General features: G+C 36.3%; 1 protein-coding gene across 1 annotated transcript in view; it reads left to right on the top strand.

Annotated features, from left to right (window-relative positions):
• The window catches only part of LOC306845527 (phospholipase D1-like), a 42,716-nt gene extending 33,632 nt beyond the window's left edge, over positions 1 to 9,084 (top strand). Inside the window, exons 20-26 of the mRNA XM_079378390.1 lie at positions 159 to 247; positions 1,061 to 1,174; positions 3,351 to 3,400; positions 4,561 to 4,695; positions 5,740 to 5,893; positions 5,980 to 6,097; positions 7,017 to 9,084. Of these exons, the coding sequence (XP_079234516.1) occupies positions 159 to 247; positions 1,061 to 1,174; positions 3,351 to 3,400; positions 4,561 to 4,695; positions 5,740 to 5,893; positions 5,980 to 6,097; positions 7,017 to 7,241 (885 nt within the window). The 3' untranslated portion in view covers positions 7,242 to 9,084. The remainder of the gene's footprint in view (positions 1 to 158; positions 248 to 1,060; positions 1,175 to 3,350; positions 3,401 to 4,560; positions 4,696 to 5,739; positions 5,894 to 5,979; positions 6,098 to 7,016) is intronic.
• The last annotated feature ends 8,976 nt before the right edge of the window (positions 9,085 to 18,060 follow it).

The raw sequence follows: 18,060 nt of genomic DNA, 5'->3' as shown, positions 1-18,060 counted from the left end.
GTATTTTAAGAGAACTTTATAGTAAGAGATGCTATGAGAACTTTAATAATCATATATTTTTTAGATATGTACTGTAGCCTATCAGAAGTAAAATGTTCACCTCTGTAACATGCGTGATGAATTAAACTGATTGTTCTTGTTTCATTGTATCGTTTCAGAACCAGTTCTTCATCAGCTGTGCCGATAACAAACATGTTTACAACAAGATTGGTGACGCCATTATTGAGCGAATCATCAGAGCTCACAAGTAAGTGTGAGAATCCTAATGCATTAACACTGATTGTTGATCATTGCCATTAATTGGACCAGAGTATTTTATTTTAAAATGTAATTTTGCCCCGTAACATGTTTAACACAATTTGTAGAGTATAACTGGATTATCATGTTGGGTTATTAAAAACATTTTTTTTAATCCTTTGCTCAAGTCTTACTCCCTCAAAAATAATGACACCCTTGTGCATGCATTTCAACACATGCAAACAAACCCATCCTTTCTGCATATATCCTTATCATCCGAACATATTATTAGGGCTTCACATCAACAGTAAATTACCACCTTCTCCCATACTAATGCAGTCCTGGCAACTGCAGTTCCTTGTGAAGTATGTGATTTACAGCAGACACAAGTCTCTCCGCCGCTGTCATACTCACAGGCTCAGCTGCAGAGACAGGCCTGTCTTTAACGTGCACTGACGGCTAATGAGAAGCCAGCACCTGCCACGGCACTGATGTGAGCCAGACACGGGCTGTGGACGCGCCACTCTTCATTTAGTCATTCCAAGCATTGCCCCCAATACTGAAATACTGCACTGTTGTTTGTGCTGTAACAATGCTGGCATGTGCTTAAAGAGCTCTCTGGGAGAAGAGCCATACGTAATGACTTTATAATGATGGAGGCAGCACACAGAATGAACAAAAGGAAATGCCACTAAAGAGAAATGGGTTGGAAAGGATGTTTTGTCATTTAATGGCAATGGAAGTGAGGATATTTGATTTAAGAATAAGCATGTGTGTATTTACATGGATTTATTGGATTGATGTTTGCTGTAATGTGTCACAGGGAGAAGAAGTTGTTCCGTGTGTATGTGGTGACTCCCCTGGTGCCTGGATTCGAGGGAGACATTTCCACAGGAGGAGGAAGTGCACTCCAGGCTGTTATGCATTTCAACTACAGGTAGGAATGAATCCGTTGCTGTGCACGTGTCTTTGAGCAAAAAAAGGGCAGCTCAGGTCAGACAGTACAAATTGCACCACCTGAGTCTCACTTAACTCTTACACAGTTTGGGGCTCAAAAAATGAAATATTGTGATCCCACATTAATCTTTTTTTAATTATTATTTTGCAGTATAAAAAGTAAAAAAGTAGTTAATTTTAGGCAGGGTGAGGCATGTTTAATTAAATGGCTCATTTAATACATAGATTATTTTTTTTCACTGCAGGGGATTATTTATTATTATAAAATCAGATTGACTCTTCAAAAAATCTGGCCAGATCTAATTGTTCATTGGTTGTGATGGTAATGGTGCAAACATGCATAGGTTTAGCATGCATGAGACTTTAGCAATAGATGGTTTACTATTAATGATTATTTTTCTGAGGGCAGTATCAAAATTTGAACACTTAGAATGTTACAGACAACAGAATAAAAATCTGGAAAGGGCAAAAAAACAACAAAAAAAAGCACATGAAATCTTATCTTGTCCATCCATCTGATCTGTCTGATCTCAGTAACAAAAGTCTGGGTGTTAGGTGGTATCGTATTTAAATATTTAATATTTAAAACCTCTTTTAAAGGTAGACTTCAAGTAGTGTTTTTCAGCAAAAGTTTGAAAAGACTGCGATATTTTCAGTGCAATTTAGTCAGTGACATCAACAGTAAGACTGTAATGACACACAAAAATCAGTTTCAAATAAACGCTATACTTTTGACATTTCTATTCATCAAATAATCTTAGAAAAAATATATCACAGATCTAACATGGATAATAATACGCAATGTTACTTGGTGAGCAAATCAGCATATTAGAATGATTTCCAAAGGGTCACGTGACACTGAAGACTGCAGTATTGATGCTGAAAATTCAGCTTTGCCAACAGAGGAATTAATTACATTTTAAAATATATTAAAACTGAAAACCGTTATTTGAAATGTAATAACAATATAACTCTTTTTTTTGACTGTATTGTTGATCAAATAAATGCAGCCTTGGTGAGCATAAGAAACTTCAAAAAACTTTTAGGAACTTTAAGAAAAACTTAAATTTATATAGTTTTTTTTATAGTTGAAGACAAAAATAAATAAAAAAGTAATGTACTCTATGGGAGAACTTGATTGCTTTCATGATACTATGTTTGGGCCATGTAGATGTGGAATATGTTGTACTATAATTATTTTGCCTAACATTATTTTTTCATTTGCAGAAAATATAGTTTCAGTGACCGAAGTAATGTAATGTGATGTTCTTACATTACTTTGGCTTGTTTTCTTTCTCAGTAGCATTTACTGAGAAATCATTCACATTCCAGGGACATTTATTAACATTTAAAGAGGTTAATGTGGTCTGTGTTGTTTTCAAGTTGAAAACCAAGCGTGTCCTGTACACTGAGCACAACTTGACCGTCTGTTTCTGTTTCTGCAGTGTCATTCATGAGTTCACAGTAGTTGGTTTCTCAGTGACGCAGTTAGTGCTTCCTCTTTAGTGAACTCAGGCACATTCTCTCCTCTCCTCCCCTGATTAAGCTTTAATGAGTCTGACAACATGCTAAACAGCTTCACAGCTTCTTTCAACTCTATCAGAGAGGCAGCCGCGAGCAACCCTGATCTACCAGACGAGCCTGCTTTCATCCTGCAGTCAGGCATGATCATCATCTCCATGATAACCTTCCAATCACGCTCTCTGCATATCATTTGGATGAAAGCAGGAATTTGTCAAAGAATATTGTAAATGTCGCTGATGTGAGGATAATGACCCGTGTTAGACAGTGCACCTTTGATTTCCAATGCCAGCTTACCAATTCATTCCATTACACACGTAAGAGGCACAGCCAAGTGTTAAATGCTTGTTTCACTCGTCTGGAAAATAAATGGAAATAAGCAGTGCTTCATTGTCACAGTAAACATGGAAAACTGCTGCAAGGTTTATTTATTCGTTTATTAGGGTTTTTTTGCCAGGAAATTTCCTTTTCTGCAGCTCCCTGACACATGGCAAGACAGGTTTAGTGTATAAACTTGCTTTTGGTAGATAACCAAGAGAATGATAATGTCAAGTTATTGAGAGAACACAATGAGCTGTCATAACGATTGCATTTGAAAAAACATGTAATCATGGCCTGAATGTCTGCTTTTGTAGGACCATGAACAGAGGAGAGTACTCCATAATCGCTCAGCTGAAGAAAGAAAGTAAGTCTGAGTGTTCCCATCCCTCTTCTTTCTCTTTCTCTCTCTGTACGTGTCAGATGTTGGGGAAGGAACGGTAAGCTGACGTGATTGTGACACAATTTAATGTGAACCTGACTCTGTGTTGGTAACGAGTTCTCTTCTGTGGTTTACCACAACATTGCAACATATGAGACAAGTGAACACAATTTTCAAAATGTAAATAAGTTTCAAAATGTGCTAAATGGTTACATACAGTGGATTACACCAGTAGAACTTCTTGGTTGCACCAATAATGAGTTGAGGTGAAATTTATGAAGCTGTTGCGCTAAACTCGTAGATTTACACTTACTTATGAAGGATTTATAATGGAAAACACCCAACCTGTTTAGTGTTGCACTTCATTTCTTTTTGTCTGTGTTTCTGTCTTAGTTAATTTATTTGCCAAACTTAAACAAAAATGCAGCATTATAGAACAAGTGGGTGAATACAGAGAGAAAGAAAATACAATTATTTAAAATTGTATATAATATGGGTAGTTTTAAAGGTTTTTTTATTGGAGATGAAGTGATAACAGTAAATGTAACAATCTGAGGGTTTGTGAGTTACTGAAAAGATAATTAATAATCTTAAATGAAAATTGAAATCAAAACATAATGTACTTGCTTAAAAAATGAAATATTTTGTGACAAGCAAAAAATAATTTCATGTTAACAAGTCTTTCCATTACTTTAAATGTACTTTAATTTACAATTTTCAACTTTATTATTTTTTAAGTTATACGAGATTCAACACCATTTCAACACAAGTCCATTTATAATTTAAGTTTTATAATACAAGTTGAAATTATATTTACAGCCAATTTGGTTATACTTAAATTCAGTTGCTGCTTTCAGTTTTTAAGTTGAAGTGAAAATTTTTACAGTGCATGTCATGTGACAATTAATCAACCATTAATCGGGGAACAGTGAACGTGCAAATGTTTTTGAATGATTGAAATATTAATAACTTAAAATATTATTTTAATTTGAAATATTAACTTTAAATCTCAAGGTTAAGTTAGTGTGTCAAATGGATTCGATTTGGAAAAAGTTGTCAAACCCTCAGGTAACATTCTGTCTTTCTAAAATGGTCTAAATGGCAAGAGACACCTTTTTTACTCGATTCTCTTTATACCCCCACAGTGGATGACCAATGGATGAACTACATTTCTATTTGTGGTCTGAGGACTCATGCGGAGCTGGAAGGCAGACTGGTGACTGAGCTCATCTATGTTCATAGCAAACTGCTCATTGCTGATGACAACACTGTCATTATTGGTGAGTTAACAATCTTACATTCCCATGATGGCTTTTCTCTGTAATTGTTAAGCAGCTCGCTGTGCATAATTTCTTTTATGGCTAGAGCTTTATACTCCCTCCTTGTGGAGGACTGTGGTAATTTTGAAGGATAGACAGTGAGGCCACACATAATCATTGACCTGGCAAATACATAGCTGGTTTTCACATTTGCCCACTCATTTCCCTAAAATAGTATATTTAGATTGACGTCAACAGATATTGCATCCAATTTATGTGATCTTTTTTTTTTTAATGAGGAAAATATTGTGGTCTGTGTAATTTACACATGACTGCACTGCCAGATGTGCAATATTGACATTTGCTCTGCAGCTAAAGCTAAAACTTATCTTCATGTTTGCATTTTCTGAAAGACGCATCACATCTGTAAAAAAAAAAAAAAAAAATCAAATAATACTTTGTTCGAGGAGCGGAAGAAACTCATAAAAGATAAGCGAGTGTCATTCATTTCAGATAAAGCTTTAGATTTCTGTGAAAGATACAAGAAATCAAATGAAGAAAGCCATAGATCAGGAGGAGGCAGATGGGAACATTTAGCCGCGCACTGAAATTGAGTTATCTTGGATTCTGTAGGTGGAAGATTCGTGTGCTATGGAATTAAATGCCTCGATCAATCACTTATAAAACAATGAATAAAATTGAATCGCAGAGTATTAAAAAAAAAATCTTGTTTTGTTGTCTGTGATTTATTATTTGTCTTGATATTTTAGATTAAGCGAGTCATGACTAGTGTGTGATTCCTTTTAGCACACTGTATTTTTTTTATAGTTATTGCAATTTATGAAACAAGTCAGGCTTGTTTTGCTTTTAAAGCAATTAGGCATTTTTATTTATTTACTTTTATTTTTGTTTTTAATTAATAAAATGTTCAATTAAATTTGTATAGTTTTAATTGAATACATTTAAAACATTTTTAGGATTTAGTGTTAAATCACCATAAACAAAATCCAATTTTTGTTTATACTTTTTCTTGTCTATTTTTAATTAATTTTCTTTATTTTACAGGCTCTGCCAACATCAACGACCGCAGCATGTTGGGGAAAAGGGACAGCGAGGTAGCAGTGATTTTTGAAGATTCAGAAACAACGCTGTCAGTGATGGATGGTCAAGAGTACCAGGCTGGCAAGTTTGCTCTGCAGCTCAGACTGGAGTGCTTCAAGTAAGATCTGGGGAAGCCAACCATCCTAGTGTTAGTAAAACAAGCTGAGTCACACAGCTGAAACTCTTTGTTTTGTCATAAACCAGAACCATTCTTGGTGCCTTTGATGATCCAACCATTGATGTCAGTGACCCCATCAGCAACGGATTCTACAAAGACGTCTGGATGAGCATTTCGGGTCGGAACGCCACCATCTACGAGAAGGTGCGTGTGATTCCTTGTGTCTTTCTCCTGGGCCTGTATCGGAATGGTTACTAAGATTCCTATTACGTGGAGCATTTGAATGATGATTTAGAGGTGTTGCTCGGTCATTTGTCAGATAGGTATTGCTCTCAATCACCGCTGAGGCTCTCAGACTCAGTTGGCTGTTTGGCAGTCTCATGGCAGGCCAGTAATAATGAGGCTTAATGGAATGAGAGATTCGTATTCTGAGCCACCATTGTAGTGTGGCAATTTCAGTAAATACCTCTCACACATCAAATGTTTCTCACACACACACACAATTAGGAAGCTTAGTTTCCTCTGTAAGAGTGCAAGGCCTCTATTCCATAAAACAAAATAAATAGTTTATTTTGAATTAATTATTTTAAGTCATTAAAAAATACAAAGGTTTTTTATGTAAGGTTTGAGTAAAAACAACTCACTTTATCATGGTAATCTTCATAACCGTCTATCTATTATCAACCTTCTATTTGCTAACACTGTAAAATTGGTTTATGGTTATGAAGATGAATAAAATCCAAACAACATACTTTCTTCACTTTTACCCGGCAACTGTTATTTAAATGTGACAAAAATCTCTAGATACAACCATTTGTTTTTTAGTTTGTGTGCACTTTAATATTATTTTAGTATTACTTACATATTTTTATAACTTTTATTAGTATTTTGAATTAGCTTTTATACCTAATTTTTATGTTTTAGTTATTTATATTTACGTTTTAGTAATTTTGCTGTGTGCTTTAGCCATTTTTAGTTTTTTTTTTTAATTTCTTTTCAGGTTTAGTTTTAGTTATCTTAATACTTCAATTGTAGGTCCTAGAGTTGCCAAAAATCGTCATGATCATAATAAAATGAATCTCATCTGTTCTGAATTTCCATTGTTGATGTGGTGGCATTGCAGGTTTTCCGCTGTCTGCCCTCAAGTCTGGTAAGGAACAAACAGGAGCTCATGAACTTCCAGGTCAAACAAGGTCTTGATAAAGAGGACCCTGTTAAAGCTCAGGAGCTGCTGATGAAGATTAGAGGCTCCCTGGTCCAGTTCCCGCTGGAGTTCCTCTGTGAGGAGAACCTCATGCCCTCAGTAGGCACCAAAGAAGCCATGGTGCCCACTGAGATCTGGACCTGATGGCACCAAATGAGAAGCACAAAAACGACAATCCACTTCTAACATCAGGGGAAAAACTAAGACACCACTGTGGTGGACAACTTTTCCAGGAGCAAAGGATATTAAGACAAACTGTCCGTCCATTGTCAGACAATTTCATATATATAAATGTACATAATGATATTTTATAAGTGATTACCAGCACATATTGTGCTTTTACTATAATGTATTTAATGAAATTTGCCTCTCTGAGAACAGAGGGGCTTTTAAATAAATATTTTAATTCTAATGTACATATACATTGATTTTTATTGCTATAGCTGGCTCAATTTTAGAGGCAGCACTCAAAGTGAAGGGCAAAATGGAGAGTGGAAGGCCTGTCAGATATAATTTTCTCACTGCAGCCCATTCTTCAGCATGGCGTCCCCAGTGGAAGCGCATCCATGACAGGCTGAGTACAGTGATATGTGTTTTCTGTCTGGTGAACCTGCTCTTAGACCGAGACTGCAGAGGCTTTTACTGTCCGGCCTCGCTGCCTGTGTCTAAGTGTCAGTGCTCTGGGGAGACCAGACAATCGGTCTGTGACTTAAAAGTGCTGAGTAACTGAAGGAAATTATTGCCTCTCAACACCAAACAGCGACGTGTGGCATCCAATCTTACATTTTCCCTTTCACAAATGTGGCACAGGTCTTTTTTCACGAGTCAGCGTTGTTGCCATTTCAAATTGTCCCTTGGTGTTTGAATATCATCGGGTCAGCCATTTTCTACAGTTTGCCACTCTACTTATTCTTGGTGATATTTTGATATGTTTTTAGTTTTTGTGATTTTATCTGTTCTTTTTTCCCCCTGAAATAAAAAGTACTGTATGGGAATACACTACCATTCAAAGTTTGGGATCGGTAAGAGTTTTTAATGTCTTTTAAAGAAGTCTGTTATGCTCACCAAGGCTTCATTTAACTGTAATTACAGTAAAAAAAAAAAAAAACAGTACTATTGTTAAATTTTATACAATTTTAAAACCGTTTTAATATATTTTAAACCGTAATTTATTACTGTTATGATAATGCTAATTTTCAGCAGCCATTACTCCTGTTTTTAGTCACATGATCCTTTAGAAATCATTCTAATAGGCTAATTTGGTGCAGAAACAAGAAACATTTCTCATCAATGTTGAAAACAGCTATGCTATTTATTTTTGTGGAAACTTGATATATTTTTACAGGATATTTGAAGTCAAAATCACAATTGTTTACACTGACCCCAAGGTTTTGAAAGTTAGTGTTTCAAAATTTGCAACCGATTTTACTGTCATGCAACTCATTTCTCATTTCTGTGACTCATTTGTAGTTGGTGAAAATGTGTATTATAAATCTGAATATAGCCAAATCAAAAGTGGGCACACTAAAATAATAAATAGTCTGTTTTGTTTCAAGTCATGAAGAATTTTTTTCTTTGAAAAAAATGCATGAATCAAACATAAGAGCAAGAATTCATGTTCACAAAATCATATAGCATAGCTTCTGAATCTGTTATAATAGAAGAGATGAGAATGTTAACATTCGTCAACATGTTCTTTATTTCAACATGTATCACTGGCTTGAAGATTCAAGCTTGCTGCCAACATGAGAGGAAAACTACTCCTGTGCCACCTTTTCTAGCACATTTCATAACCAGCATGTTGTCTGTAGTTATATCAACTATGAATTTGACAGACAAGGTATATTTTAGCCGTGATTCCAGTGTAAATGCATTTGTTCAGAAATTTGCACTAAATAGGTTTCAAATAAATTGCAAAAACTGTTAGTTGTGTGAATGGTTTCCTTTGGGTGTTTTACTGCAATAAAACAGCTGATCTTAAATCATATTCTAATGTCTTATTTTTCATTTTAACACCAAAATGCAATCAAAACATGCCCTTTGGGCACCAATGGCTGGGACAGAGGTTTAAAAATATGAGTTGTATCCTTGTGAACATTAGTTTTAATGCCGTCGTTTCGCAGGGGAACTGGCTCTGATCCGTGCCCAAACCTGGAAGTCTTGAAACACAATCATTATGAAGCAATTTAAATGCAAATCTGGCCACTGGCTCGTCCCCAAACGTGCCTCATTGGACGAGACACCCGATAGAGAGCGGCCAACATTAATGACATCCTCTGAGAGGAATCATGTTCAGAGGTATTGAAATCAAGAGTGAAAAGAGTTGATAGATTATCTCTGTGACCTTAATGGCTTCTTATCGTTGATGGTCTAAAAGCCTTCAACCGACACAACACCATCCAGACCCTGAGCATTTGGTTTCTTCAAGAGATATCTGGTCAATTGCTGAGCTGTCATGCCTCATTAACTACACGTGTCATTTGAAGACAGGATCACTGTCTCAATTACTGTGTACTGTAGTTCTCTGGTATTGTGCAATTGCTCATTAAACAGATTGTCCTCTTCTGAAATGAGAAAAGCAGTCTCTGGCTAATTTGCAGTGATGTTCATAATCAGTGGCGGCTGGCCAATAGAGGGCGCTGGGCGCCGCCCTCCCTGAACCGCACCCCAAGTACAAAATAATAATTATATAAATGTATATTTGTATGATGTGATATATTAGAAAATCTTCTGTGAAAAATATGTTTTCACCATCACCATATGACCTCTCTGCCTTTCAGCACGTCTCAATTTCAGCTGAGGGGCGATCGAGAAATCTCTTTGTAGAATTTAGTCAAATGCTGATTCAAGATAGAAATATATTCAAGATGTGACATAAAACTTAGCCAATCAGCATTCTCAAATCTTAACTGAAATGGGCGATTTTTCTGTCGCCCCAAGCTGCTAAAATCAAGGCTGGTCTGTAGTGGCCCAATTTTCAATTACGTGACAATGGCGGACTCGGGTGTTATTAATTCCGGACACGAGCCTAACTCTGTACAACCTCTACTCCAATGTCCGTCTGAGAGGAGAACTTTGGCAGAAAAACTGGGTCCAGATCAGCCTGACCTCTTAATCAGACAGCAGACAAAAGGGAAGAAGTACAGGCGAAGCTACTCTTCCCATTGGTACACCCAAAAGGCCTGGCTATGTGGAAAGGTCTCTGCTAATGCCTTATTTTGTTAAAGCAACTGGGGCAGATCCATCATGGACAGTTGCGGGAGTGAGATATGAAGCACCTGTCCGAGAAAGAAAACATGAGAACACCAGCACACATGGATAATTCCGTCAAACTAGCCATTTTGGGAAGAGTAAACATCGCTACTCAGTTAGACGACGGCCACAGATTTGCGATAAGAAACACAACGAGGAGGTGGATAAAAACAGGTATATTTTATCCAAGATGATTGTGTTAAGTTTTGTGGGGCTTTTGAGTTGGCATTGCGTGGGCACGATGAGACTGACTCATCAGACAACCCTGGCATTTTTAGGGGTTTAGTGGATTTTGTGGCCTCGCTAGACAATGTGCTAGAGGAGCACCTTAAGACGGCAACCGTTTTTAAGGGCACATCAAAAACGGTACAAAACGAGCTGTTGGACTCCATGCTATCAGTGGTAAAGGATTACATTTTGGAGGAAGTAACTGCCGCTGATTTCATCGCCATTCAAGCTGATGAGACGACCGACGTATCTCCCACTGTCAGCTGGTGCTTGTGCTGCGTTACATAGGGTCCAATGGTAACATCCAAGAGCGCTTTTGAGTTCTTTACAATCCAGAACGCAAACGCCGACTCCATTGCTACAGCACTTCTGGACAGTCTAAGTACCATTCTACCAAATGGACAAAAAAAACCCAAAACAAAGTAACAGTTAATTGCCCAAACTTATGACGGGGCTACTGTGATGAGAGGAAGCACCGGCTGAGTGCAGCGTAAGATAATGGACGTCTGCAGAAATGCTCACTACGTTCACTGCTACGCGCATCAGCTGAACCTCATCATGCAGCAGGCGACATCACACATCCCCAGAATCGGCACTTTTTTTCTGACCTTGGTGGATTTTCTGCCTCCTCCAGGACACCTAAGCAAATCGCCGTGCTTGACCAAGTGGTTGCGCACAGACTTCCCAGGGCCTCTATAACACGGTGGAACTTCCAAAGTCGTGCTGCAAACACTGTGTACGAACACAAGGATGACCTTTTAACATGTTTTCAGATCATCAGAGACTGCATTCTGCATTTACCGAGAACGAAATCAATGAGAGCATATACACACTACAGCAACTCAGTGCACTACATGGTCAACACATGTATGAGTTTTGCATAGTAATAACTGGCTATAACATGGACAACTTGAAACACTTTTCATACTCAGCTTTTACAATTACCAAAATTACACTCAATCACATATATAACCTTTGTAACACACAATTGACGATGCAGACGAAAGTATTTAGAATACAATCCATATTCTCAGTTGAGAACATGCTGCTCAGTTCGTTGTCTAATGTATTACATTGAATGACAAGACATGAAATTCACTCTTCAAATACATTCACTCAAATGCAGAGGTGGGTAGAGTACTCAAAAACTGTACTCAAGTAAAAGTAAAAGTACTTCTAGAAATATTTACTCAAGTAAAAGTAAAAGTCTGAATAGTTACTTGAGTAAGAGTAAAAAAGTATCGGATAAAAAAAACTACTCAAGTAGTTAGTTACTAGTTACTTTGGATCGTATAGGTACTGAATATAGTCTATTTTTATTTAGATATATAGATTACATTTATGTAATGTGTATGTGTATACACACACACACTGCCGTTCAAAAAATATATATATTTTAATGTAATTTATTTCAGTGCAAATCAGAATTTTCATCAGCCTTTACCCCAGTCTTCAGAGTCACGTAATCCTTCAGAAATCATGTTGATTTATTATCAGTGCTGCTCTTTTTAGCTTTCTATTCATCAAAGAATACTGAACAAAATGTCACAGGTTCCAAAAAATATTAAGCAGCAAAACTGTTTCCAACACTGGTAATAAATCGATATATTATAATGATTTCTGAAGGATCATATGACTCCGAAAACTGGAGTAACAGCTGATGAAAATTCTGACTTGCATCACTGAATTAAATTATATTTTAAAGTAAATTAATTATGTATTATCCTATAACCTCTGACACTGAAACCTCTGAAAACGCCTCACATGACTGCTCTGAACATAACGAAACAAATGCATATTGACGGATCTTCTGTTCTGCAAAATGTAAACAAATGTAGCCTATATTTTTGCAAGCTTAAATATTGTAAAAATATGAATATTAATTGTGTCTAGAACAGGTCGCGCGCCGCTGCGCAGAGCTAACGCGGGTTTCGCGGGTGTTCATTTCATACTCTGTGACAGCTTAATGTATAAATTATACATTGTATTTAATGTAAGGTACATATACAACAAACTGGTAATGTCATAGTGGTATCGTGGCCTATACCTGTGGAACAGTAGACAGCACACGCGGTGTTCATCTAATAAAAGATCTTCATATAGCTCTAGCAAACAAGCCTTTGCAGATTTGCTTTCAACTGACTGTAGATCCAAAGCCACGTCTTCAGCGCTCTTGATGTTCTTAAACTCTGTTATCTGAGTGAGAACCGCTTCAGAGACTCAGCGCGTGCGGCAGGGAACTGAACGAATCATTCAAGCGGATTCGCGAACCGATTCACTGGTTTGCCAACTGGTTTGATAAAGAAATAAAACAGATTCGACTCAAAAGAATGAATCATTCACGAACGGGCATCGTTCATTGCCCAGAGAAAAGTAGACGGCGCGTTTGGAATAAACCGAAGCATTTTTAACTTGTATTGCATTAAGATACAGTAACGAGAGGAGAGTCGCCCACAGTAACGAAGTAAAAGTACCGTTTTTTCTCTAAAAATATACTTGAGTAAGAGTAAAAGTACCCATTTTTAAATATACTCTAAAAGTATTAGTTACCCAAATAATGTACTCAAGTAAATGTAACGAAGTAAATGTAACTCGTTACTACCCACCTCTGCTCAAATGTAACGCCTAACACACCGTTAACAGCCATCACCGCCGATTAAACAACCACGTGTGTAAATTGAAGAGAATTCATAACGCTAAACAATATTATCTCTTATAGATTCGAATAATATTTCTACTTTAACCATTCATTATATATGGCGGGCTTTCGCGCAACTATGCCATAATCATGTGCTCAACTCACGACACTTAATAAAGTATCAACTAACAGTTTTCAACACATACAACTCACTTATATTATTTCAAACAGTGTTTATACTCAGATCGACAGTATATTTTGTGCATTCTACTTTGTAGTTACCTGGAAAGAAGTGTAAAAGAATTAAGGACAGAATGCTGGTGTGATGGCTTCTCGTGTCTGTATTTACTGAGAATGAAGCACATCACGGGCGCGCACCCTGACCCAACGTACGATGACGTCATGCAAATATGCCGAATGAAAATAATTTATTTACTAATTGCACAAAATATACTTTCCTTCTAATAAACACAAATAACTAATTAAATACTATTTTACAATATTAGAAAAATAACATTACCCAGTTTTGTATCAACTTTGGGAACTTAATCACCATATCACATCTACATTAAAGCAGCTGTCCAGGGATTCACAAACAACATTCAATCAATCAGGTAATAAATACCCTTTACTATTGGCTGATAAAGCTGTTGTTGTTAGAAAGATTCGTTGTCTGTGAAATCTTAATTGTGCCTTGCCATCAAAATGAATGATTGCCATAGAGCACATCTATTTATTTTAATTATTTATTAACATCTTTTGGACCAGGGACTCAATTCCCTTTCTGTGTGGGGACAGTGCATCATCTGACCAGCAGCACCAGCCCAACAAGCGACCGAGGACACTGGGACCAGGAGAACAACGGAGGCTAGCTACAGAGGTCAAACACACACACACACACACACACACAAAAACACAGACCAAAGATGGCATATAGATTATAATTATAAAGAAACAGATGATTAAATACCAACAAGGAAAGAGAGTGAAAAGTATTAGGTTTTCCCAAAAACAAGATCCATAATGTTTGAGGTTTAGTATGGGCGTTATATTGTAAATAATTATTCCATAAAATGTAAATGATTTTTTTGTTCATAAGCATTCTTGCAGTGACTTTGTAAATGTTATTTTGTGAATATAGTATAACATAGTATAACACATTACATTATCTTGCCTCTGTGGGTAAGTGGATATAACATCTTTTGGTGACAAATAAAAGGAATTTATATCAGACCAGTCCAGTATCATAAACCTAGCCACTGTATTAAGATATTAAACACTAGTTTTAAGAGTGTAAAGACCATCGACTCCACCGGGCTAGGACACCAGCAAAGGATATAAGTATCGCTTTTTTTTTTTTTTTTTTATATATATATATATGTTTACTATTGAAATGTTGTTGTATGCATTTGTCAATTTTATTTAATTTCTGTATTTTCTTAAATGAATGTGCATAGAGTATTTACAGAGTGTGAACTTTTAGTTTTAGTTACTTTTTCTTATTTGTAAGTCGCTTTGGATAAAAGTGTCTGCTAAATGACTTAAAGTCAGCCAAACAGTAAACTTAAGTCTACTTTAAATTTAACTGACTAAAAAGATAGGAACTGTAGAAGAAAATAATTACATCACTAACTTTTAAGACTAATCTAAGAAAGCTATGTAGCTGGCCTCAGTATATAAAACGTATAGATCACAGTTATAAAACAGATGGGCCATGTCATGTACAGTACCAAAAAAGTGCTGATCAGTCACAAGTAGCATGATGGCGTTTCTGTCATCCATACAAATGGTAAAATAATTGAGTACATAATATCCTTACATGTAGCAGAAAATAGGTGGTTTATTTATTGAAATGCTACTGTAGACCTTGTTTTGTTTAGGAAACCAATAGCAAGTTCAAGATCAGGAGAAGTAAAGTGCAATGAGGAATACTGGAGTTTAAACATTAGTAATAATATGTGCATGTTATGTTCACTCAGAATCACTTTGATAATGTTTTACAGGTATGTGATACCATCCTGATTCATTCCAAGGAGCGGTTTTCCTTCACCCAGCACCTCGTTAACATTGCTGCATGGAGATTTGTTTCCACAACACAAACGCCCTGTGACATTTCCTGAATTAGCACTTGAAACAACAGTGGAGGCATACCCCATGCTGAACAAGGCCAAGCTCAAAACAGAACTGTCCCTCATCTATGAGAACCCTGAGTTTAGGGTTGGCAGTGGTGCAGTTCCTCTGTACCAGTTTTTCATTGAGAACAATCTTCAAAGTACTTTCACAGAGACTGTCAGTTTTCTCAAGATCATAATCACCACACCAATGACAAGAGCCGAGTCAGAGAGGTGCTTTTCTACTTTGAAGAGGATCAAAACTTTCCTAAGAAATACAATGACCCAGGATCGCCTTAATGCTCTGGCAATGCTTTCTATTGAGAAGAAACTGGTCAAAGACATTCCTGACTTCAATAAGAAAGTAGTTGAGCAGTTTGTCAATCAGAAGGAGAAAAGAGCAAAATTCCTGTACAAATAAGTAAAAAAAAACATGCTGGTTTTTTTCACCACATTGATTTTCTTGTACATGGTTATCCTCAGATTTGTATCAGTTATGGAAGTATCTAAAATTTAACTGAGACTGGTAAAATAACTGATCGGAGATGATTTAATGAATAAACAGGTAACCAGATGTTCGTTAACTTTATCTGCATTGAAATAAATCATATTGCTTTGATTTATTGTGAATTGTTATTGTGAAATTGTTTGCTGTGCCAGTGTGCCACAGCCCCACCTCAATTTTTTCACCAGCCACCTGCCCACCACTGTTCATAAGTATTCAGAGGCCATATGTTAATAATTATACAGTTTTGCACTGCTCATTATTCTCATAATATAAACAGATACAGTATTGCTACTGAAGTCTGCGATGCAGTAGAATGCTTTGTCTAGTATTGAAGCTTTCTAATTAAGCAAAGTCACACTAGCAAGAATGTTGATATACCAGAACAGAACGACTGCTGCTTTTATAAAAGAATTGAAAAATTTATATGAAGCAGCTTGCATTTTAGACATAATATTGTCCAGTTACTTGGTCACAAAGCCACATCAGAATCAACCTACTCTTTGCAAAACACAACCACAGAGGCATTTTGTTCTTGAATCAATCAGTTTTTAATGAATAGTTTAAGTGAATGATTGAAAGCAACTATGTATTTTGCTGGTTTTTTTTTTTTTTTTTTTTGCGATTTTGGAGCCCTCTACAGTTAAGTGAGTGTAAAAATAGACCACATTTTGGTGAAAACGGTTAACATTTAATTACTGTAATAGTAGGCCTAATTTCTTGCAAGAAATAACATCAAAATGGAAAAAGTTGGTCAAAAACAATGCACAAACTCACCTTCAACCGCAACTAAGACGCCATCTTTATTTTCAGCTTAGCTGTCATGGAATGGAACGCACAGGATTGTTAGATATCAAAGGCAGTGACAGATCTATCAATGCTGTCTTCAAAAGTTGATCAGATGAAGGTATCTCAGGAGACAGGAAGTGAAGCATTTTTTCAGATTTCGGATGAATTATGGCAGTTTGCACTGTTAAGAAGTCAACAACACACTGTTAAGTGTTTTAAAGGAATAGCCTTTATTTATAATAGCAATTATTTTGTTTCCTTTGCACATAAAAAGTATTCCCTTAGCTTCATAAAATTAAGGTTGAACCACTGATGTAACATGGATTATTTTAATGATGTCCTTACTACCTTTCTGGGCCTTGAACGTGTCCGTTGCGTTGCTGTCTTTGCAGGGTCAGAAAGCTCTCGAATTTCATTAAAAAAAAACAAAAAAAACAAAAAAGGGGACACTAAAATGATATAAGCAAAACTGAAATGCAGCTAACTTGTTGTCGTAAAGCACTCCGCCCCTTCACAGATTTAACCACTCAGTAAACTAAAATACTCCAATAGGAGTCATTCTGGCGGTACTTATTGGAAATCAGTGTACCATCAGAAAGATAAAAAAAATAAAAAAAACTTACTGTTGCTTTAATGAACCACTTATCGCCACCTATTGGTGTACGATATAAGCCCACCAGACCTGTAACAGTAAAAAGCTGTTCATACAAATATTCAAATGTATTGTAGGCTTATGCATAGACCATAAAATATGTGAAAATGTTTCTGAATATCTTTTGAGTGAAAAAGGATACTTTTAAACAGCTAAGCAAAGCCAAATTTTGCTAGACCCAAACTTCCAAAAGTCGTCAGGATTACTTAAAAGTACTTAATAAATGAACTGAAATCATATTTATTTTTCATCCTTCAATAACGATTGAAGAACATATAATTCTTTGAACATTCGTGCTTATCACTACTGGATCTTTTCCTCTGTGGTGATCATGTGCTCCACCCCATTCCAGGCCCATGCACGCAGATGTGTCTGCTTATATTTCAGCTTTTCCTGTTCTCCATTCCAGTTTTATGTACGAAAACATACCTATTAACGCCAGGACATACCTCCAACTGTGCCTTGTTGAAGTTTTCTTTATTTTCTTTTTTGCATATTGAATTATTCATGTTTCTCTAGTAACTTTAAAATGTAATGTCAATCTCCAAGGCTTGTCACAGGCAGCCAGCTGGTGGTTCGCTCTTTCTCTTGCCTAAAAGTGTTTTTTTCTTTCATTTGTTACACTAGATCAGGTCTTTTTGTGGATCATAGTTAGTTTTTTTTTTTTTCCCTGTAAAGCATCTTTAATATTATAACACTGTTTAAAAAGTGTAAATTGAATTTAAATTGAACTAAACCAATTATTATTTTAGGCTTTAGTTAATCTTCCTCTCAGCTAATCGAGTAAT

The sequence above is a fragment of the Barbus barbus genome (assembly GCF_936440315.1).
Source record: "Barbus barbus genome assembly, chromosome: 26".
NCBI classification, from domain to species: Eukaryota; Metazoa; Chordata; class Actinopteri; order Cypriniformes; family Cyprinidae; genus Barbus; species Barbus barbus.
The sequence above is the reverse complement of the archived record's forward strand: the minus strand, read 5'-3'. Positions and strand labels throughout refer to the sequence as shown.